The sequence below is a fragment of the Lontra canadensis genome, unplaced genomic scaffold, assembly GCF_010015895.1.
Source record: "Lontra canadensis isolate GAN:19392208 unplaced genomic scaffold, GSC_riverotter_1.0 scaffold196, whole genome shotgun sequence".
Classification (NCBI taxonomy): Eukaryota; Metazoa; Chordata; class Mammalia; order Carnivora; family Mustelidae; genus Lontra; species Lontra canadensis.
The window spans coordinates 710,639-734,324 of NW_022631190.1; the positions used below are offsets into that span (position 1 = coordinate 710,639).

Genomic DNA, 23,686 nt, shown 5'->3' on the forward strand with positions numbered 1-23,686 from the left:
CAAGAGTCAGGCACTTAACCGACCATGCCCTCCAGGCGCCCCAGTGCTGGAATATTTTGATTTTGATTTACCTATTTCTCTCATGCCTGGTTCTTCCTGGTTCCTCCAATTCCCCTCCCAGCAACTTCTAACAGACACTCATCTCTCTCCGCCCACGACTAACTGGAGATGGGGCTCCTTTATTTTCATTTTTTGTTTTGTTTGGGATTTTTATTTATGTATTTCTTTTCCTGGGCTGTAAAAATTTTTCGTTCAATCAAAATAGCCAATGAAGCTTCATTTTCTACTTAGTACTTGAAGTAAAAATACTTTGGTCCCCAAACATTTAACAGTGTTATTATTATTATTTTTTTAATTAAAGTATAGTTGACATACACTATTTTATTAGTTCAGGTGATGGGCCTCCTTTTTGGCTTAGCCTCATAATCTCCTGAGTCGAACCTGATCGCATATTTCCCTGAGTTCCTGAGGCTGGCAGCCAGGAAGAAACTCTTCCCTTGAACCTTCACTGAGGGTTTCTCCTCCTGTTTGGCCCCCAGCTGCCCTCACGTCTGCCCAGTCTTGCCTCACACTTCTCACTGCCCACCCCACACACCTGCTCCCTCCTCGCCACGTTACAGACAGCAACTGCAGAAGCAAAGAAGGGGAATTCAAATAAAAGGAGAGTGCCCTCCGTCCTGTGCTGCCCACCACCTTCCAGTGCTCCATCTGGCTTAGAAAGGGCAGAGAACGGCGTCCAGGACAGAAGTGAGAAAAAGCACATGGCCAAGTGCCTCCGCCCTTGGTGCCCGGCCTTCCCTTTCCCCTCCACTCCGCACATGCTCAGTGCTCATCTCGCCAGCCCTATAATGTCTCCTCAGTGTCACCTCTCCTTCCCCCCATCCCCGCTGCTCCTCCTGCCTCCACGCAGGGAGGACTCAACCTGTCTGTCATCTGGATCTTTCCCTTTCCTCCCCATAACTCAACCTTCCATACTTCCTACCCACCAAGGCGTAAAACCTGCCCCAGACCATGTGAGCTTTCTCTGTAGTCAGGTTGCTAGATAAGGAGGTCTGAGTCTCTATTCAAACAACCAAGATACAGTCTCAGGGCTCCAAGTTTGCCTCATGTCCTTTCCACTGACACACTGAGGAGACAGTGTGGTACAATAGCAAGAGCCATAAGAGATAAGAGTTTTGACTCTATAAAATAAAGAAGTACATTAGATGACATTCTAGCTCAAGGTTCAATTAATGTTCTCTATACCAAGTCTGGCAACCCTGTGACTCTAAGAAAATTCGTTCTGACTTTTTTTTTTTTCTTTTCGTTCTGATTTCTGAAATTGAAATAAGCCTCGGAGCACAAAAACGTATATGTTGAAGACCGCCGGTATAGAAAAATGTCAACTAAGTGTTTTTTTAAGGTAGTCTTCTGTCGATTTTTAGTTTTTACAACATGAATATTCGTTTAAACTAAGAAAATCACTTGTCATACTAAACCATTTCATAGTATTACTCAACATGACTTTTTGTCAGTGCCTGGAAAAGGGAATATTCCTTACAGTTCCGCCCTCTCATGAAGATTCCATTTCACAGTCTCACTCCACTGATGCCTACAGGCTGCGAGTCCAGAGGCAGCCCTTCACATGAAAGAATAATGCAGGCCCATATGAAACCCCCACGGCCACCTCCAAATATACCGAAAGCCCATGGCCCGCTCCCTCTTTTGTTTCCTTTGCTGAGATACGAATGTGCTTCTAACCTTTCTCTCCTCGCTTCTTCTTTGTTCTGTCGATATGGTCCTTGAGTTGAATGCGGACCTGTCGTTCGTTAGGTTGGTCTCGTATAAATGGATGCTTCATCAATTGTTCTGTTGCTGGTCGCTGGCTGTGATTCTTTACCAAGCAGCTCTCAATAAATGACTGGAATTTTTTTGACCTGCCACATGAAAGAGAGGAACCCACAGATAAAAAGACAATCCAAAGAAAAAGCAAACTTCCATTTTCTAAAACACGACCATGAAAAGAAGAAGAAAATAGGTTCCATTAGCCAACACAGGGATCAACCAATCACAGAGTAGGTCTAGAACTTTATTAGGCAAAATGGGGCTCAAAGCCACTGTCACCAACAGCACACAGTTCAGGCAATGTATGGGAGTTACACGCATAAGAGCATTTTTGCACAGTTTATGTGTAATATCACACACGAGACCAAAAGGAATCGGAGAAGAGAAGGACCTTGGTGAGACTCATATCTGGAAGGTATGTTGTAATAAGGGAGCCTGAGCTGGGCTTTAAAGAAGGAAGAGGAAATCACTCTGGGAAGACAGTTCAGGGAGGCAGGAAAGGGTGAAAAACGAAGGCTGGGGTTGAGCACACTACACATCGGGGGACACTGAGGTAAGCTGTCTAGATGAGGCAGAAAATGCAAGCCGGGGGAGAGCAAAATCAAGGTTGGGTAGGTAAGGAAGAGTACATTTTATAGAAACAAGAAAGACTCTTACTTGGTAAAGTGAACTTGGTTAAGCAAATTTTCTAACTGGTGATTTCAAAATTACTTTTGCACTTTGCTCTCTAATTAATAAGAACAGGGTGTATGTGTATGTTTGTTATCAACCTAAGGACTTGGAAACTTAGGGACTAAGTTCATACCCAGAAGCGCATTTATCTCCCTCTAGAAAGGCACTATTTCCTCAAAGATAAACCCTGTGCCAGAGAGGCCCAGGGCAGGGGAGAGCTGGCGAGAGACACCATGGCAATGAGCAGGGGAGGAAGTCCACACCGTGGTAGAAACAATGGTGGACTTTAGCTGTGATTCATGAGTTGGGCATGCATGTTCTTATTAAGAGTTCCAAGAAATTGTCCAGCATCATAAATAATTACTTCACGACTATATAGCATGCCTTTCTGGTGTGTTCCACTGGCAGCTTGGCATATCACCCTCAGAGGCCTTAAGGGAACTCAGGTGGCGCTCTCTGCTGCCCCGCTCTGCTCAGAGGAGGAGGGAATCCATTTTGTGCTCTCCGTCGCCCTCCTGTGGAGTGCTGTGGAGTAACACGAGCGGATCCCAGGAGCCCGTTTGCCTGGGCTGGCCGGCAGGCCCTCCGCACAGACTGCAGGCTTGAAAGCTGTCCTTGTCACGCAGAACACAACGGTGGGCGTGTTATTTAAAATTCAAATACAAGAGGCCACTCATAGATGCACCACTCTCCCCGTCGGCACAGGTCAAAGCAGTTTCTCATCTTACTCCGTGATTTTAAAGGACTGAATTATTCTTATTTTTTTCCTCCCCAAATTTCTAAGTTAAGTTCAACCTTTTAAATTATTTAACATAGAAGTAGATGCACCCGGCTAGGCTTGGGATCACCCCAGCCGCCCTGTGGACTGTGAAAAACAGGAGTAACAGGGTGGACACTGTAGACACCTTCTTGCGTGTCCTTCATGGCCCCCGGCTTTCTCCACACTGGCGGTCTCCAGTGTCCCGCGGGCCCGAGTCATCTCTAGCCAGAGCACCCCTCCTGCCCCCAGATGCTTGGTGAACAAATGAATGCCCCCATGGTTATCAGATGTGAGTTCCGGACAAGTGTGTGAAATGGCTACTTTCCAATCTGTGCTTGTGAGGGACAGGAAGGGAGGTTTGGAGAGGAGACAGTGTTGAATACGCTTTCTTTTTCAGGCCCACCAGCCAAATCTGTGGAGGCACAAACGTGACACCCTCGAAGGAGCGACTGTGGGAAAGAAGCCTCATGGACTAACGGGATGGCCTGAGGAATAACCTGAAGAGAACAAGGTTAACCCGTATGAGGAAACAGACAAACTCCACACGGCACTTTTCTAGGTAGAAAAATCAGTATTGAGAACATGAAAACAAAAACAAATTCAGACAGGGAGCTGTTAAAAATTCAGGAGAAATGCAAATGAAGGCTTTTTTTTTTTCCTGCTTGTAACTAGAAGGAAGTGCTTTCTTTTTATAAAGTGCTCAACTATTAATTAGAAGGTGCTAAATAAAAGCAATCACGCCCAACTTAAACATGAGATCCAGGTTTGAAAAACTGCACATTCCATTCCCCAATACTGATGCCTAAAACAAGGCAGTGGCATCTCTAGGAGGAGGGTGTGTTCAGAGTTCAACAGAACAAACTGCGGTACAGAGCCCTCCTTCCGCCGCCTCTTCCGGTGGGAAGGGACCTTCAGAGATATTCAGGAGAATAACTCTGCGTCCAGAGGTTGGGCCAAGATGTGCAGGACCACAAAGCTCATGTCTTCTCAATGCCTCATGTCTTCTCATGTTTCATGTCTTCTCAATGTCTCATGTCTTCTCATGTCTCATGTCTTCTTAAAAATGGTATCGTTTGAAGAGAAAATAATGCTTCCTTAAAACCAGTCTTCAAAGAAAGATTCATTGGCTCTTATTTAAGTTAGTGTGACCAAAGAATCAATATGCTTAATTACACATTTAATTAAAAGTAAAAACCCTTCCCTTCAGTTGCACACCACTTGACTGTTTCCCGATTGGTCTAACAGGTTTAAAGTACATTTATATAACTTTATTGTTTGCATCTCTGCGCTGGGAATTTAGTTCTGTCTCTTTTAAAAAATGCCCAAGATTAATCATACTGATTCCCCCAGGGCTGGCCTGGAGACACAGAAGTTCATGTTTGGTGCTTACAGTGGGAAGCCCCGGATCTAAAACCAGCCTCACCAAACACTTTATCTTCCTGGAGTTTCTTGGCTTATATATTTAATTGTGTTTGAGGAATTAAACACGCCTGAAAGATTATCACATTAATCATTATAACCAGTCTGGCTAAAAGTTTTCGGTAACCTGGAACTCCCTAAATGTAGTTTGAGCTTTCGAATTTGCATTTGCCCAGAACGACTCTTCTTCTCTACATTGGGCTCTATCACTTAACTGTGTAACTTTGGGCAGATTAATTAACTTCTCTGTGTGTCAGTTTCCCTGGTTGCTGATGGTGATATTGTTAGGATTTCTCTCAAAAGTCTGCTGTGATGATTCAGTGAATGAACGCATGTGAAATACTTAGCACTGAGCCGGTTACATCATAACCTGTACGTATGTTTGCTGTTGTTGCGACTACCATCGTTGTAGTCATCGTTATTACCATTGCTGTGTTGACAAGGTCCCGGCAAGTCTGATCATCACCAGGCTTAAACAATGGGACTCTCTCTGCCTTTAGGGCTGGAGGGAGAAATTTGAAGTTCAACCTCTGTGGAACTGAATAGTGTAGTGTTCTTAAAGGGAATTATTTCATATATATTTGGGTTAGATATGCTAGAGGAAGAGTCAACCGGACTATTATCTCCAAGGAGACCACGCAAAAAAGGTTAATTTAAAAAATCTGTGCAGCAATTTTTGTTTTGATTTTAACAAAGTCCAAAGTCACATTACTACTAGCAAATTCAGTTAATTTGAAGTATTTTCTGATATTTGCTTTCTATTATTATTATTTCATTTAGAACACACGTGCGCACGCGCACACACACACACACACACACACACACATAGCTTTGTCATTTCTTAAAAAACAAAAATGTCTGGGGCGCTTGGGTGACACAGTCAGTTGAGCGTTGAGCTCTCGGTTTCAGCTCAGGTTGTGACCTCAGGGTTGTGAGATGGAGCCCCACGTTGGGCTCCACACACAACGAGGAGTCTGCTAGAGATTGTCTGTCACCCTGTCCTTCTGCACCCCCTGCCCGTGCTGCTGCTCTGTCTCTTAAAAATAAATAAGTAAATCTTTAAAAAAACACAACAACAAAGAACAGTGCCTGAAAACCCACCAAGAATCAGAACTGGTGTCTCATAAAATAGCAGGAGGGACTACAAGCTTTGGAGTGAAAGCAGAAGGCAAGGGTTCTAGGTTGGATCTAGCCATGAGGAGCCCAGGAGCCTGGCTAAGCCAGTTCACCTCACCAGGCCTCTGGTCTTCATCTGGAGCACAAGTGTGCTGGGCCAAGGAACCTCATGTCTCTTTCCAATGACAGGCACTTAAGATTTTTCTTTTTTTTTAAAAGATGTATGTATTCATTTTATTTATTTAATTTTTAAATTTAAATTCAATTAATTAATATGTAAGATATTATTCGTTTCAGAGGTAGAGGTCAGTGATTCATCAGACTTGTATTAATGCCCGGAAGCAGTTACGATTTTTCTAATGATCACCGTCAAGCACTTCTTTGTCTGTGTAGAATCGTCATATTGAAAGAGCATGGGAAAAGAAACAGACCAACCCTCCTTTACAGGAATGAAGTTATCCCCGTGTTTCTCCAGAAACTCCTGCGGGCAACTGTACCATTGGGTAGTGCCGGGGAGCAGGGGTGAGCATGGTGGGAAGAGAAAGGAGAGGAATTGTGTTGAAGGAGATGGTTGGCCCATGGGGGTGGAGTCTGGCCATGTGTAGAGACAGGAGGAGGAAATGGGAGTCCCAGCTCACCGCTCATTTGCCCATGGTGACATGGAGACAGGGGCTGAGAGCATCCTTGGCCTCTAATTCGGCTGAGGTTAAAATCCTCCCAAAGACCTAATTACTGAATGGCTGGGCCACCTGGGCATTGACGGGAGCCCTGGCCACATGACTTGCTCGGCACTGAGGCCTCTCCTTGTCTTGCTGATGGGGGGGTGGGGGAGAAAGCGCCAGGTTCTGGTGAGTGGGTACTTCCCCCAACGCCCCCTGCCAACAATGAAGGGGCAAAGAGCAGCGCTCCTACCTTTCTTTTCCTAATATTAAGGCACAGGAAAATAATGTTCAACTAAGAGATCAGTATTCCATTCTCTATCAGTCAAAACCTTGAACTTAAGAGACCGGATGATCCAGTAGAGAGAACAGGGGTGACAAACCTCGGAAACTAACAGATTGTACAGACTTGTGCAAGGAACATAACCCACCCAAGCCTCAGTCTTAGAGCTGCAGAACTGAGGACTCAGAGCACCTGGCTGGGGGTTGTGGTTAAGATCATATATATATGATATGTATATATATATATAAATCATATATATATGTATATGTATGTCATATATATATGACATATATATATATATGTATTAAACACACACACACACACACACACACACACACACACACAGAAATTACTGAGTCTACAACACACATATGCCTTATATGTCCCGTATGTTGTAGGTCCTGCAAGTAGTCGGAAATGACCCTCAACTCAATGCTTATTGTAAAGAGTTCATGGCCCATCTCTACCATAATGGCGCCCCCTTTGGCGGTACTTTGATATACACCCTGAGAACAGTGTACTTCCTCTGATCATTCATCAGCCAGAAAATACACGAAAAGAATATTCTGGAGTTTTGTTTCTCTTGATGGGCGGGGAGAGGGATCCTCTCCCTTAAAAAATGAAAGAAAACAGCTAAAATATTTCACTTCCTCCCAAACACTAGGGCATATTAAAGCAAATCCTAACTTATTTTAAATCGTTTTGGACCTGGTTATTCAAGAAAGTACTCTGCAGCACTTACATATTTTCACTTAAAAAGCTGAATTCCACTGGGGCGCCTGGGTGGTTCAGTTGGTTAAGCATCTGCCTTTGACTCAGGTCATGATCCCAGGGTCCTGGGATCCAGCTCCGCATTGGGCTCCCTGGTCAATGGGGAGCCTACTTCTCCTTCTCCTGCTCCCCCTGTCTCTCTCTCTCCATCAAATAAAAAAAAAAAACAAAACTTAAAAAAAAAAGTAGAATTCTATTGAAGAGAATTGGGAGCCACATCCTGTTTCCTATGGCCCGGGGCAAGGAGTGCAAGGATTGAGGGGGTGGGGGTGCGGCAGAGTGGATGGGCTGCATGGCCATCTTATAAAGGCCAGGTTCTGAGTGAGAAAGAGTCTTTCACCAGGGCTTCTGTTTTCCCACTCACTCTCTCAAACAGCCAAGTCATTTCCCCTCTGTCCAGCAGCACGGCACTCACACTCTTAACTGGCTCTCCTTCGGAGTCAGGGAGGCTGGGTGAGATGGAGGCCTGGGTTCCTCACTGTCCCTGGACCGACTCAGCTCCTGGCAGCACCACCAGAATTATTTCCCGTTGTCTAAGGTTAGAAGGAGCAAAGTCAGCCTGTATTTTCCTTATTCTCAAACAGGGTCAGTGCAGAGTTGCTCTTTTTGGGAGCAGGGTCAATGAAAATCCAAAACCACAGTGCAGGGGCTGTTCATCCACTCTGCTAAGGGAGCAGAGAGGTCAAGCAAAGGGCAGTGCAGGCCCAGGATAAGAGGAAAACAGGACAAGCGCAGTGACCAACAGACTCCAGCTTCAGAGCCTGGGAGAGGTGGCAATGGGCAGAAGGGCCACCTGGTACCCTAAAAGAAGCAGGAGCCACTCAGCCGGGCAGTAGTGCCTCATCTTTGCACAAAAGGCCCGAAATCTGAACGTGGTGCTCAGTACCCAAATTCCTAAAAGTTGGTAATTAATACCAATGTTCCGAGATACGGCATGTGGCCACATTGTGCTGACCAAACGTAACACACGTGTGGATGGCAGTTTGTCCTCTGCGGGCTGAACCCTGGAAACAACTGTCCCGCAGGGAGCAGGGAGCGGGAAGGGAGAGAGGGCACAGGGTAAGTAAAGCCCACTGTATACAGTGTGTATATGGGGGGCAGAGAGGCTTGGCAAGAAGGACAAGCAGAAAGCTAGCAGAGGGCTTTGGTGCTTCCTAGGAAGGAACCGAGACAAATTCTTTCCCAGGGAGCCTGTTCTGGGGAGAAGGGAGGAAGCAGGGTGTCCAGGCCTTGCTGGTCATGTGCTGTACAGGTACCCAATGGAAGGCTGTTGCTGGGGAGAGAACGACTGGCTCACACAGAGCAGGGCTCCTCGTTTCCAATAGCAACCCTCAAGCTCTTCCTCCGCCGGCCTCAGCAACTCGGGGCTGCCGGTCCCCTCTGGCTGGTTCCCTCTCTTCCCTGTGTCATGTGCCTTTCTCTTGTCTCACCGGGGTTGCTATGTCACTACCAGGTGACTGTTTCATTTAGACTGCTCTCTGTATAGCAGACGGTGAGGTTGTGGGTGGGAAGGGGAGAAACATAACGGTCCCGGTCCCAGTCCACGGTGATCGTGAAGTGATCATGAGTATGAAAAGGGGCAGAAAGGTCTTGAGCCTTCATTCTCTAACAGCCCGGAATATGTCTCTAGAAAAAGACAGGGGATCCTAAGTGGTCCAGGAATTGGCCCCAGGCCAGGGCAATCAGATTCAAGAATGTATTGGGAGGTATCAGGATACACCATATACACAGGGGGAAGAAAGAAGCCATGAATTTTTGTTACGCAGTGATAAGGTACAAAGACACTGATATACGTACACACAAAAGTGCAACTTCTGGTGTAACCTATAGAACTGTATTTCCCAAACTCGAGTCAGTTGTATATTACCAACACAATTTTTTGTTTGCTTGTTTGTCTTTTAAGTAGGCTCCACACCCAGCCTGGAACTTAACACAGGGCTTGAACTCATGACCCTGAGATCAAAACCTGAGCTGAGATCAAGAGTCAGATACTTAACCAACTGAGCCACCCAGGAGCCCCTCTACCAACACAACTTTTAACCGGATTCTTCCATCATCCATCCTAGTATCCACTTGGTATTTTTCTTTAAATTAGGTCAATTTTTGATGTGAATAACTTTATTAAATGGGAAGTTTGTATCACTGCCCCAAATAAGAAGCCGGTATCATGTGCCATAAAGGGAAAGTGATAATAAAAACAAATGTTACAAATAATTATGCACAGACCAGTTAAATCATCCCTCATGTTACCAGGTGTGTGTATGTACTGAATGGAATTACCATGTTAAGGAGTAGAAGAAAAGCCAGCCAACCTGGCCGGCTGACTCTTGGAACTCTCACCCTCTCTAATGAGATGTCTTGAGCTGTCAGGCAAGCTATTTCTTAGGTGGCTGATAAATCCAAGAGCTTTCATGTTATTACTTGGGTTCCACGACTCACTTTAGCTACTAGCTCCTTACCTTGACGGTGTGGTGATCAAGACTTTTGGTGCAAATAGTAGGTACTTAATACATGCTTTAAGATAAGTGATAACGCAAGGAAAGTCACCCCCCAGGTCTCGGTATATGTTGGTCTCATCATGCAGCTGGACCTAAGGATCTGAGCTCGTCCAAGAGACCATGGCAGGAAGACCCTGCCCTAGGATCAGCAAAGCCCCGAAGAAGACCAGACTCACCACTTCTTCGACTTCAGGCGAGGCGCTGGGTTCCGGGGGATGAGGAAGAGGGCTCTCATGGGATGCATGTCGCAGAGAGCTGCAAGAGACCAAAGCAAGGGCCAGCTCAGGTTAGGATGCCAAACCCAGACCGAACGGCTCTGAGGCCGCAAAGGCCCAGTGAGCAAAGTCAGAAGACTGCCAAGCTTCTATGTGCTGAACATTCAACAGAGCGGATGTCGAATCACAGAAGTCTCATAAAATTTGCATATTAACTGTACACTGTTAACATTTCTACTTCATTTCATATGTAAGAAAACCAAGTTAAAGGGTCAAAGCCTTTGCTTTGCTATAAATAACCATCTCAGATTCAGAGTGAACAGTATCAGGGTAACAACCACAATGGAGATGGTAGGTTATTCTTAATTTGTAAAAGCCTAAGTCATAAAATGAAAGCTAGATGGGCCATTTCTTACACACTGAAGGTTCATACACATGCAGTGCTATCTGCATAGATTTTTTTAGAGTCTAAAGCACTAGACCAGAACACCTTTCTCTCTGTATTTCCAAATGTCCTCATGGCTTTTCAGGTTTCATGACAGGCTTGTTTCTGGGTTTTGTTCATTCGTTTGTTTGTTTGTTTGCTCACTGGCCCCAGGAAGAACAGAGAGATCAAGGCAAAGAGGCTCTGGTATTAGAGTTACTAAAATATCTCAACCTGTAAATACGGCATTATGGTTTAGAGAGAAAGCACTCACGCATTCTTATTTTAATCAAAATATTTCACTAGTTTACTTCTCAAACCTCTGGGGCTATCTTTTCCTTTTTGCCCAGAGTAAAAATATAGTCTCCTTAAAAACTAAAGGATTCTGGAAGTAGACATTTATTTTTAGCCCCCTCTACTACTCATCAAGAATGATAATATGAGAATAATATTTTGGACTGAAATATACGATTTTTCTGATTCATAAATGCCTATTAGCATTGCGAATGAAGGGAATTTTGTCAACAGACACTCCAAATCAATCACACTACAGAAGAATTCTACCAACTCTAGAGTGAGAAATACGAAGTCTAGGATAATGAGAAGAGAAACAGCCCTATGAGCAGAATGACCTGCCAGGCACAGAGGGGGGCTGTTTTGGGTCAGGTCCTCTGGAAAGCAGAGGCCAAGGCAGCACTAACCACGTGAGAAGATAGTTCCAGGGAGAATTCCTGCCTGAAAGGCAGTGGGGAGGGGGCCGGGCCGGCTGGCACACCTGTCTCATTGCTCTGCAAGTCTGATTGGAGTGAAAGCGAGAGGCAGACAAGGCAGCTGAAGTGTGTGCTAGACCGAGGAAAGGAAGCGGTGGACCTGAGGGGTGAGAGTTTGTGTCTTCGAGAAAAAAGCCTGCGTTCTATCCCTGCCATGCTAGGACACTGGCTGTGGGGTGGAGCGGGGCCCCGGGGGCCGCACCAGCAGCCGGACCCTTGGTGAGCCGGCTTCCTGCAGGGAAGTCCCCGGAACCCGAGGTCACGGGCAGCACGCGGCTGCTGGAGGCGCTCGGCAGCACCGACACGCCACAGCGCAAGGCCTTTCCGACGGTCCCCAACGGCCCGAGCCCCGGCCACTCGGCCTCACACCTAAAGATCCGAACAGCAGTATCCTGTGAGGAGGGAGAGCACCCGAGTACAAGGGTTTGCGTAATCGCGCGCTGAGAACCGGCTCTGATTCGCGCTGCTGGAGCTCCCGGGCTTTGCGGGCGGGCCCCAGCTCTGCTCCGAGTAAAGAGCAGATCAGGAATCAAGGACGCGCGGCATCTGTCAAACAACCCACATTCCCGGAGTGCCTTTTCCCTTTCCTTCTTTCCCCTCCGGACACAAGATCCTCACGCGGCTCTAAAACGAACGGATTCCTGGCGGAGCTGAGACGACTTTGCCCGCTCCACGCGCCGGCTCGAACCCACACCCGGCTCGGAAGGAAAGACGCGCCGGCACCTGGCAGGGAAGGCGCAGGGTCCGCGGACAGCAGCCCCGCGACAGATCGCACCCGGAGGACGGTACTTACGGGGAGCACCTTCTGCCATCTCGATAGCGGTGATTCCCAAGGACCACAGGTCACTCTGAAAGAGACAAAGGCACACGCATCACAAATGCAGGCGACCGAGAGGAAGCTGCTTCAGCTGCTAACGGCTCCAGAACTCCCTGCAGGAAAGGCAATCCTCTATAGACCTGTTTCACCCAGGAAGCTTAAAAGTGGCCTTTTTCTTTTTTTCTACTTTTTGTGGGTAGCATCTTTCACGGTATGATCTGACACACTGCGGATTTTCAGTAAATATATGAAAAATGAATATGAGGTTTTAGAAATTAATTGATCACCAAAATTTATCTGCGTATCAAACCATACGAAACTGGTATGATTTGACTGTTTTTTTTTTTTAACACCTTTATTCAGGTATAATTATCATAGAATTAACTGCTTATAGTTCAAGTGTTATCATTTGGCAAGTCTGGAGGCGTCTGCCCCTGGGAAACCATCACCACAATCAGCACTAAATATACCTAGCACCCCCAAAATGTTGCACGTGCTCCTTTGAAATCTCCCCTCCTGCCCTTGCTGTCCCCTGACCCAGTTCCCGCTCTGAGGCAACCGCTGATCTGCTTTCTGTCACTGTGGACTAGTTTGCATCTTCTGAAGTTTTACAGACATTGAATCATTCCCTTTCTCTCTGGAATGTAATGGACAGTGTGTGGCAGTACTTCATTCCCTTTTACTGCCACTGCTGTTCCATCCTGTAGCTATCCCTACTACAATTTGTTTATCCATTGTGGACGGACATTTGGAGTGTTTCCAGTCTGAGCTACGCCAAATAAAGCAGCTACGGATGTTCACATACAAGTCTTTGTATGGACATAGGCTTTTATTTCTTTAATGTAAACATCTACGAGTAGAATGGCTGAATCATATAGTAAATGTGTACTTAGTGAATTGTCTTTGACCTACGAAGACAGCAACTTCAGACGGTTTAATCAAATAAGATGAGGACAGGGAAACTGTTGGGTGGTGCCGTTTACTGATAATCTCCAGTGCCCAGGACAGAGCCAGGCATGTGCTTGATATGTTTGTTGAATGAATGAACAATATCTTTGATCTTGTAAGTAGGCAATATGCAAAACAGAGAGCCTGTACCCTTAAGTTCTTTCTTATGGTAAGACGGACTTTTACATTCTTTTCAGAATTTTCTAGACTCATGCCATTACCCCCTCCTATACAATCTGAGTCTGCAATAGCATGCTTCTCCTCCTCTCTGCGTCTATGGCTCAGTTGTCCCTAGGGATTGCACAGGAGGGAGCAAATCAAAAAAGGGGGAAACCAGATAAGGAAGCTTGCTGCTTCAATGCCCCTGCACACTGGTTAAGGTCATACAATGTGAAATTTGGTTCAATGGCCTACAATCCTGATGAAGACTCTCACCTTCCTTTCATTTTCAATATATCCTGCATTTTGTATGTCATTCTGAATTCTCTCCTCTAACCTCTCGCAGATTACAGAGATCAAAGTTAAGTTTCCTTGTTCTTGCCATCAAACAAATTTCAAGGCCACAAGAAAGGAGATATACGTAGAAAAGGGACTATGAAATCCATGCTGAGCCATTAACCAGAACTAAACTTCTGAGCACCCTGTGAGTGACACCCAACTCTGCTCAGTATCCTGACGGAGACCCGCACATGCCCACAGGGGCTTTCTTGCAGGGGAGGGGTGTAGCCTCTTGCCTGAAGTGTCATCTACTTTAGAGTAGGTGTCTGGGACACACACTAACCCTCTAAAAGGACTAAGGGGAGATTCTTTTAATTCATGAGCCTATTAATCAGTTCACATGTTACATGTTCTCAGTTTGACTTGGGATAATAACACACCTGCACAATATCACTGTTCTCAGATCCTAAGTCACCTTTCCGCTTAGAACACAACTCAAGAAGGCAACTCTCATTCTTTTTCTTTGTTACATTTCAAGATGTATTCAAAGTTGTCATCACACATGCACACGCGCGCGCACACACACACACACACACATACACACATGTTTGCACAGCCCAGCAAGTGACTGAGGTGACTGGGGGCTCCTGGCCTTGCTTAGAGAGGCCCCGCTGCAGCTAATGGGGAAAGCCCATGCCCCTACAGTGCACTGACTCAGGAGCAGTAACTGGTAAAGCAGAAAACACAACGCTCTCCTACCTGGGGCTTTAGGGTTGATCAACATAGATAATCATTTGACAACATGACAGAAACACTGAGTCAGGGGTGCCTGGGTGGCTTAGTCGGTTGAGCATGTGCCTTCAGCTCGGGTTGTAATCCTGGGGTCCTGAAATCAAGCCCCACATCGGGCTCCTTGCTCAGCAGGGGATCTGCTTCTCCTTCTCTCTCTAACCCTCTTCCCTACTTGTTCGTTCTCTCTTTCTCTCTCTCTCTCTCTCTCAAAAAAAAAAAAAATTAAGGAAAAAAAACCACTGAGTCACTCACAGTGCAGGAGGTATTAAACAGGAAACACAGCAGGAATAGACTGGAGATGGTAGGCTGTGCTATTTTGATAGGATTTCAATAGGACTTGGTGGTTCTATCACTTTCCCTCTATCTCCATAAATCAAGTATTTCTCTCATGTGCAATGAGGTACAAATTCAGAGGCGGTGGCCAGGCTCTCTGTCCCTAAGGGCCACAGGAGGGTCAAATTTAAGTGGCCTTCAACTCCTGGAAGTTTGAGTGGGTCTGAAAGCCAACTGAAGGCCAACACTTCGAAATGACAGGGCTCAGGAGAGAAGAGCTCCAGGCCAATCCTCAGATGGGGAAAAATCATGCAGAAAATCTAGGCAAACATCTGACTCTGAGTCCTTGCTCTCGCTCTCCCCTCTGCTTGCAGCCACAACCCTAACTGTGTGCTGGCTGACATCCTCCTCTCTGTAAAGTCTTTGCTCAAATGCCATGTTCTCAGTGGAGACCCATGACTGTCTCCTCGGGCCTTGCCAGACCCCGTCCCCTTTCCCACTTTTGCGCCCCAGAGAATGAATCACCCTCTCACATCTGTGTAATTTACTCATTCCTAATCTATACTGTGTTATGTTTACTGTTTGTGTCCCCGGCCCCCAGCACACACAGACTGGATATAACACAAGGTCCATGAGGGCAGGGATCTTTGTTTTGTTGCCTAGTTTATACCAAGTACCCAGAGCAGCACCCAGCACACAGTAGGCACTTAAGAAATAATTGTTGGATGAACGAACAAATGAAAGATGCATGAGGGAAAGGGGCAAAAACTGTGTCCTAAGACTGTTAGATTTCTCGTAGGGCATCTCCCACCTTCTATTTCACAGACAAGGGGAAAGGATGTACCCAAGACCACAGAGCAACTCAACACCGGCTTTGGAGCACTGTCATCACGACATAAAAGCCCGAGTATTCATCTTATAAGTAAAACTTATGAGGGGCCCATAAAAGAATTGTTCCAAATTCCTACTTCATTTACGGGTAATGAAGGTGCTGGAGACTCAACGAAGTTGCTAAGATCCAGAGAGGCACCCGAAAAACCAGTGCTAGGAAATAGGCTTCAACTTCCCAGAGGCAGCATGAATAGTCTTCGAAGTCAGATGAACGTGCATTCAAATCCATGTTCCTAACTACCCGCAGAACACTGCTCAGAGCTTAGCTTGCTCAGTGTACAACAGAGCTAACTGGGACATGCATGCACACGGGTCTGCTGCCTGGCACAGTCTTGGGCCCACGGTAAAGCTCAAGCATATGAATTTCCTTCTTCTCCACTATTAGGTAAGCTGCCTGTGTCTGCCCAATACATTCTTCTAGGAGTCCCCTCTCTCTGGTTGTGGCAGACCTTGTTTGTTGGCTAACCCCACAAGAATTTTTCAGTCCCCATTTCCCTTGCTGCCTCCACTTCAGAGCGCAGGAAAGCTAAGCTTGTTTTTCCAGACTCCCCTGCAGCTAAGGAGGACAGGTAAGGATGAGAAGTAGTTCTGGCCGATAAGACACAGGTGGACATCCTCTGGGAGCTTTGGGGAAAGCTTTTGTTTTTCTTGATAAGAGTGACAAACACAGTGGATGTCTTGACAACTCTTTCCCACTTCTTAGTGCCTTGAATAAAAACACGATATCTAGGGTTACAGCATCCATTTTACAACTGTGAGGCAGTAAGTCAACAAATTAATTACAACAGGGTAGAATGGTAGGAGCCTGGATTTGAGTATATCCATGAGCTACTACACCAACCCTGGACGGCCTGCCTCTAGACTTCTGATGATGTAAAGAGACATAAGAACAGCCAAAAACCTTCCTTAGTGATAATATGTAGACAGCAATAATTTGAGCAAAAAAATTCTGACAGCAGAAAAATGGAGAGGTCCCAGTTGTTAGGTGATCCTGGTTTACCCCCAAAGGAAGCAGCAGAAGTCAGGGAAGAGAAAGATTTCTCTTATTCAGGACACATCACCTCAGATCCCCTCTTAAGCAGCTTCCCCCCTAAGTCCCAAAACAATCCCTTGGGAGGGTGTGACCCTCCCAAGTCCTGTGCAACCTCTGTCACATGACCAGGCCAGAAAGTGCTTCTTCTTTAAGACCTTGTTTGATATCATCATTAGGAATAAATAAATAAATAAATGTGTGTGTGTGTGTGTGTGTGTGTGTGTGTGTATTATATATCATATAAAATACACACACACACACACACACACACACACACACATTTCCCCCCTTGGGGTTCTCTTCCTTTCCAAAAGGCACATTTATATTCCTGGCCATATATACCCAGAGCTGCTTGTAAGCTACGCTTAGCTGCCCATGCTAGATAGCAATAAACGTCCTTGACGGGACTTGTTTTAAGCCTTTGGATACATTAGCAAGTCCCAAAGACACTTCAGAACTTAAATATGGGAGAAAATGTTCCAGTTACAACTGGCAAGACAGATCACAGGAGACGAGAAAGGGAAGAGGGGGGAACAAGATGGGGAGAGAGTCAGGGAGAGATAAGTTTCCTTTGTGGCCATGGTGTGACTCATTTTGGCAGGAGCTGGGTAATTCATTATTCCAGAGGTGCTGTGCAGCCTGGCCTGTGGCATGATTAATAGCCCAGTCCTGTGTGCGTTACAAATGGAACAGAGACAAATTCTAGTGCCTCTTGAGAAGGCAGGGGCGAGTACGCAGCTTCCGGCCGGTGTGGGGTGGGGGTGGTCAGCAGGCAGGCAGGCAACTTGAACGCAGCCAACGAGCACCCCTTTTGGGGCTCGGCTGCCCAACCCATGAAGAAAAGGACACTTGCAGATGGGTCAACCAATTACACAAGGAAAGAGAGGGTTACAGGGGCACAGTAAAGAGCCCCTGCCCCTTTCCCCACCCCCATCCTGTGCATGAAGAGGCAGAAAGAGCTCCTGCTAGACAGACAGACCTAGATTTGACTCTCAGCTCTGACAACAAGCTTGCAAGCCACTTAATTCCTCAGAACCCATTTCTTGACCTAGAATGGGAAGAGAACACCTACCTGTCTGGCAGAGTTAATACCAGAACTCGATAAGGCGATATTTATATATATATATGCACAGTGCTTAACACAATGCAATGAAAAGAGTGGAGATTGCAAAACACTGGCATTGTTATCACTGACCAGCAGTGCAGCCAGCCCACCAGGGTCAGGGATGGTGGCAGTGAGCTCTGTCATGTCACGGCTCTCAGCAAAGTCACTGAGATGATGCAGGTGTCTTACAGGAAGCAGAGGGAAAGGGCATGTCCCACCTCCTCCAGCCTTGTGGGCTCCCTTTCCTGGAAGAGCCTTGTGGAAAGCCAGATGGACAGGCAGAAAAGGGGTTCACTGAGTGCTAGTGCCATTATCCCAAAGCAGAGGATAGATAGCAAGGTAGTCTAGACCTGACAGACCACAGTGTAATAACAGGCACGACCAGGACAGTGGACTTGACCAAGTCTCACGGACCAGAGAACAGTCTTCTGTTGTGACGTATTATTATTCTCTCTGTGGCAATGCTCCAGCTGGAAAAACGGAATTGTATTTATTGGGTGCGAGCCCTAAGGGAAGCACCTTCGCCTAGGGGTAGAAGTTATGGAGAAGCAGGTTCTGACTCAACATAAGCAGACAAGTAAAGGTGTGTCATACAAATATGAGGTTTGACTCATATGATGTTGCTGGCTTTTTTCGGTTAAAAAAAAAAAAAGACCCCAAATAGTAGTACCTTCCTATGACACACAAGCATAAATATCAACTATAATAGGTCGAGGAGCTCCAAGTGTTAGGCACCAAATTCGTTCCTCTGTAGCTGTGAGCTCATTTTATTCTAATGCAACCTTGTGATCTACGATCTATTCTTCCCATTTCGTGGAGACTCAGAAGGTTTCAATAGCTTCCCCAGGTAACAGACAGAAGCAATGTCTACATTGTAAAACAGTCCTGTCTGACTTCAAAAGCTTCACTCTGATTCACTAGGCCTTACACTTATATATTCTACATTCTGTGTAAAGAGCCAAGGGTTTGGGTCACTCGGGGTCACTGAGGATGTTCAGGAAGAGGGAGCTATTTAAATAATTCCATTTCCTACATAAAACAAACTGAGGGCAATAATCTTCAGGGCCTCGTTCATCCACATTTGTTACCTGACCCAAGGGGAAATGTTAGAATAGCTTTATTACCTCCAGCTGGGGACACGCAGGTGGGGACAGGGGTGTCCTGCTGTGTCTCAACGAGGACTTCTAGACAGGTGGATGGGAGCATGGAGCCATAGGAACGCATTTCATAGGAATGTCAGCTTCTTACGGGTGATAATAACATGGTATCTCTATCATCCTTCCCTCCTTCCGAATAAGGGTGGGGAGTTGTTTGACTCTCAGCAATAGACAGAGGCCAGGCCTCACTTGGGAATGTAAACCCCATTCTGTAATCTGAGTATTGTCCTCTCCCATCACACCCTGCATGAATCTTGGTGACACCTGACGAGTCGCGATTTCTCCTTTCAGCCTGCCTGATTAAAGCCAGTTATCTGTAACATGGGAGCCTTCAAGCTCACTCCACAGCCCCAGTACAACATTCACCTGAGCCCGGAGGAGACACCCAGGGCTGCCAATGATCCACGGCACCTGTGTGCAAAGTCCCGTAAGCAGACTCGAGGTGACTAACATACAACATCAGTGCAGGTTGGGCCAGAGGATGGGGCGGGAGTGGGGGGGTGAGGGAGGGGCTATGCCGTTTCACTGGATTTTTCTTTACTAATTTAACATAAAAGCAAGGCCAGTTTATTGGGGGTTGGGGGGGGTGGGGCGCAGAACAAAAAAATACATAAAATAAAATATATAAAAAATATATATAAAATAAAAATGTTAAGCTCTCCATTCCCACATCATATATCCATGGGGTAGGGACTAGTAAGACTAGATGTTGTGTACTCTATACACCGTGAGCTGCTCTTAGCATCTAACACTCTATCTTGGGATCTGTCCAGCTTCAGCACGCACGCTGCCCCATTGCTGAAATGGCTGCATGGTATTCCACTGGCCAGATGCTCTTGGCTTCACTCCACCAGTTCCCTATTGCTGAGAATTTGGCTGCAGAGAACTTTCATTAGTGTGAGTAGTTCTGTTAAAGCAATAGATCCACGGGACGATAAAACCCTTGACAACTCCCATCCAACTGAACTGAAATTCAAATTTCAAAAATAACAATTTAAACAGCTTAGGAATTTTGAATGGCTTTCTTAATTTTAAATCTTTGAATGCTTGTTATTAAATAAGAAAGCTCTCATTATTGCCCCACACACTTATCAGGGAAATGAAACCTTTCCTTTTGCTTGAAGTGTTTTGACAGAATTTCTGAAAACAAGAAAGGAAGGGCCTCTAGGGGAAAGTGAACACACCAGGCATATGAGATTCTGGTGTTCCTCCTTAGGGGTTATTTTCAATCAGTTACTTACCATGCCTGGTAGGTATCAGACAAAACCAGATTGCACCGAAAAGCATGGGCTCTTTGGACTACCTTCCTACAGAGGCCTTTCTTTTATTGAATTATGGTAGTTTCTAGAAAAATCTATAGCAGTCTTTGAAGATATCTTAAATAGTAGATATCTCAAGATATCTCATATAGTAGCTGATAATCAATGAATAATAAATCAAATAATAAAATTATATTCTTCTCTTACATTGGTCTGTATTTTCAAGGAAGGGCTTTTGTGAAATCTAACAAAACCTGGTGGCTTTCAAGTCATCTTTCATTGCAAACATACCCTTTAGGTGGAAAGATCTACAGCACATGAGAGCCCAAAGTGTTGACACACGTTTCTGAGGCTGGGAGATAACGCTGGGTCAAACGGACCAGGGAGGCATGGTACCAAACACCTGAACTTGGACGGGGCTGCAAATGAACTTTGTGTGTCAGAAACTGCATGGACAGATGCAGCTTGGCTCATTCTTTACATGTGGTGGGTGTTTAATAAATAGGTGCTGAGTAAATGAAGAAACGGTTTTGAAAGGCAACATATTGTCAAGTTTTCTCCTGGTGACAGACCACATTCCTAAGAATGGTGAACAGAAAAAAGGATAAAATCTGGTGCCAAGAAAGAAGTAGAAAGATTATATTTCCAGAATCACTGCCTCTCTGATTCACTGTAAAGGTGTGAGGTGGTTGAAATAAATCTTCCTATCTGCCCAATTTTCCTAATTCACCCTTTGTTCTGCCTGTTCTTGTACCCATGACAATGACTGGTGAGTCTCATATTCTTGCCATGGCTTCTTCCGCCTCTCATACCACCTGCACTCATAACAATCCTAATAAAGTAATTCTCACTAAGGTGTAAATGACTACTATAGTGAACAGGTTCTTTCATCAGGATTCCTTATTTTTTTAATAAAGGACACTGAAATTAATCATCAGTTTATTAATGTCCAGGATACTTCTATAGTCACATGGACCTTCCAATACCTCTGAACTTACCCTGTGCTTCATAATCCCCCCGTGTTTACTCAGACACCAGACTTTGTCCACACCTAGAATTATGCATTGGGCTCCAAATTCTTTCACTGATCCCAAACTATATTCCTTAGCCTTAATCCGAGGAAAGAGGATCATATTAGTATAATTCTAAGCTTTGGCTTAGCCAAAATGAAGTTGTCGTCTACTTTATTGAAAACGGCAAAGTCACAGTGACTGAAAAGAAGTCCCACATAAAGTACAGCCACTAAGAATAGTTAGAAGGCTAAACCAAGGGTAAAAGTTTGAAACACCCTGATTCTCCATGGTATGTTATAAAGCAGTGAAAAATATCTGTGTCCCAGAAGCAAACTAGTTAGTGCTTGTTAAGTATAACTATTGTTTGGAGAATTACTTATAGTCAATTATGATACACATATCTGGTCTGGGACATATATTTTCTAGTGGTTCCTCTGAAGGGATCTCCAAATTAAATTATTTAAATGTGCTTATCATTAGCAGTTGAAATAAATGACATTTATTTTGGCGACATTAATTTTTAACTTGGCAGCTGTTTTCAGACAGATTGTTGTCAGGTTATTACAGTGACTAACTTTGAGAGGAGGAAGACATTTACAGGAGATTATTTTGGTTTTAGACTTTCAGCTCGTATTTCTCCAAAGAGGCAAATAATTTTGTCAATGCCCTGAGATACTGGGTCCTGAAGACATTGCAATGTTTGCATCTTTGTGACCTGATTTCAATAATAACTCCACATGTGGAGAACTAAAAATGTTCTTTAAAAGAGAAATTCTTCAAATATACTGTTCGGAAGCTGTTTTGTGGGTAAGTTGATTTATATAGGAGTACATCATAGAGGAGCGGGGTAATATATTGTTAATCTTCTGAAAAGAGAGTTGGAAGATGAGGGTTCAAGTTTCAACTCTGAGAAGCCCAGTAACTTGGTGTGCACTTGCAAGGGCCTCTGGCCTCAGTTTCCCATCTGCAAGAAGAAAGCATGTGGAGGTGACCACTAAAATACTTTGGTGAAAAGTCCATGCATCTGTGAAGCCAGTGTGGGTAGTGTTAGATCTGGCCCAAGGTTGTGCCGTGGTCTATACAAAGACCACAGCGTATCTCTTCATCTACTGTACTGAAAACCCACAGTTCCTACATCCCATTTGCCTCCAATTTTAACGCCTCAACTTTCAGCCACGATTCATGACGATAATGTCACCTGACATTGCAGCCATGAGTGGGATAGTAACCCCAAACTATGTTTGATTACCAGCTAGTAAAATGGAAAAGAGGGGGGCTTCCTGGAGAAGGGGACAACTGTCACCATCTACTTAAACACTGCCTGGAATTTATAGGCAAATTGCCACTTTATGATACAAAAAACAAGCCACAAATCAAATTTCAATGAAACAGCATGATAGGCTACAAAAATAACATGAGGTAGCTACCAACATCCCGTTTTGTTTGCTCTCATTAAAAAGAAACTTCAATAATTAAACTTTGAGCAATGGAGAAATGAGGAAGTCTATTTTTAATCAGAAAAAGATGACCCAAGACAACAAATTGGCTTTCTTTATAAATAAAAATCTCTCCGAATATATATATATAAAATATATATGTATATACATATAATTTTTTTTGCTAAAAATGTGAACTATAATCAAAATAAAAATTTGTTACCTATTTTTAAGTTTTTATTAAAACGTCAGTAAGTTAACATACAGTGTAATATTAGTCTCAGGTGTACAATACAGTGATTCAACACTTTCATAAGAAATCTATTTTCTAATAAGAAACAAGAGTAAGTTCAAGAGAATCTAGAAAATGGTCTCAACATTTTTTACAAAGAGGCAATCAGATAAAACAGGTGAATTCATGGAAAAGATTCTCACTTGAGCATCTTATCATTTTAAATTCGAATAATGTTGTTCAGTTCTCCCTTTGGATTACTTAATTATAGGCCCAAAGGCATGTGAGAATTCTCCCACCGCGAGACTCAGGACGAGACGTGAGGCACAGTTTTGAAACAATGAAGAGGAAGTCATACCTTGAAATCATATGTGGCATCTGGGTTTTCGTCGCAAGCAATGACTTCTGGTGCCATCCAGTAAGGGGTCCCGATGAAGGTATTTCTCCTGCCCACTGTTCGATCAAGCTGGGCACTGACACCAAAGTCCACTATTTAAGAGAAGATAAATGAATAAAGTCTTGGATGCTTATATGGTGAATAAAATGAATGTGACTTTTTTTTTAACTGCAGCAAAATAAGCATACCACAAAATTAACAATTTAATCATTTTTACGGTAATAGTTCTGTCATTAAATATGTTCGCATTGTTGTGCAACCACCACCACAATGCAATTCCAGAACATTCTCATCTTCCCAAACTGAAACTCTGTATCATTTCAACAATAACCCCCCATCTTCCCCCTCCTGATTCTTCTTTCTGTCTCTATAAATCTGGAATATTACAGGTACCTCATAGAAGTGGAGTCATACAGTATTTGCCTTTGTGTGACTAGCTTATTTCAATTAGCGTAATATCCTCAAGGGTTGTCCATGTTGGAAC

The 23,686-nt window shown here is 44.7% G+C and overlaps 1 protein-coding gene across 8 annotated transcripts in view; it reads right to left on the reverse strand.

Moving 5' to 3' along the window:
• Positions 1–23,686, reverse strand: part of TNIK (TRAF2 and NCK interacting kinase) — a 376,662-nt gene that overhangs the window by 97,173 nt on the left and 255,803 nt on the right. For all 8 annotated transcript variants that reach the window (XM_032847930.1, XM_032847923.1, XM_032847929.1 and 5 more), the window contains exons 7-10: positions 23,164–23,294; positions 12,205–12,259; positions 10,179–10,257; positions 1,741–1,916 (exon numbers count right to left, since the gene is read on the reverse strand). In XM_032847930.1, coding sequence (XP_032703821.1) covers positions 1,741–1,916; positions 10,179–10,257; positions 12,205–12,259; positions 23,164–23,294 — 441 coding nt within the window. The remainder of the gene's footprint in view (positions 1–1,740; positions 1,917–10,178; positions 10,258–12,204; positions 12,260–23,163; positions 23,295–23,686) is intronic.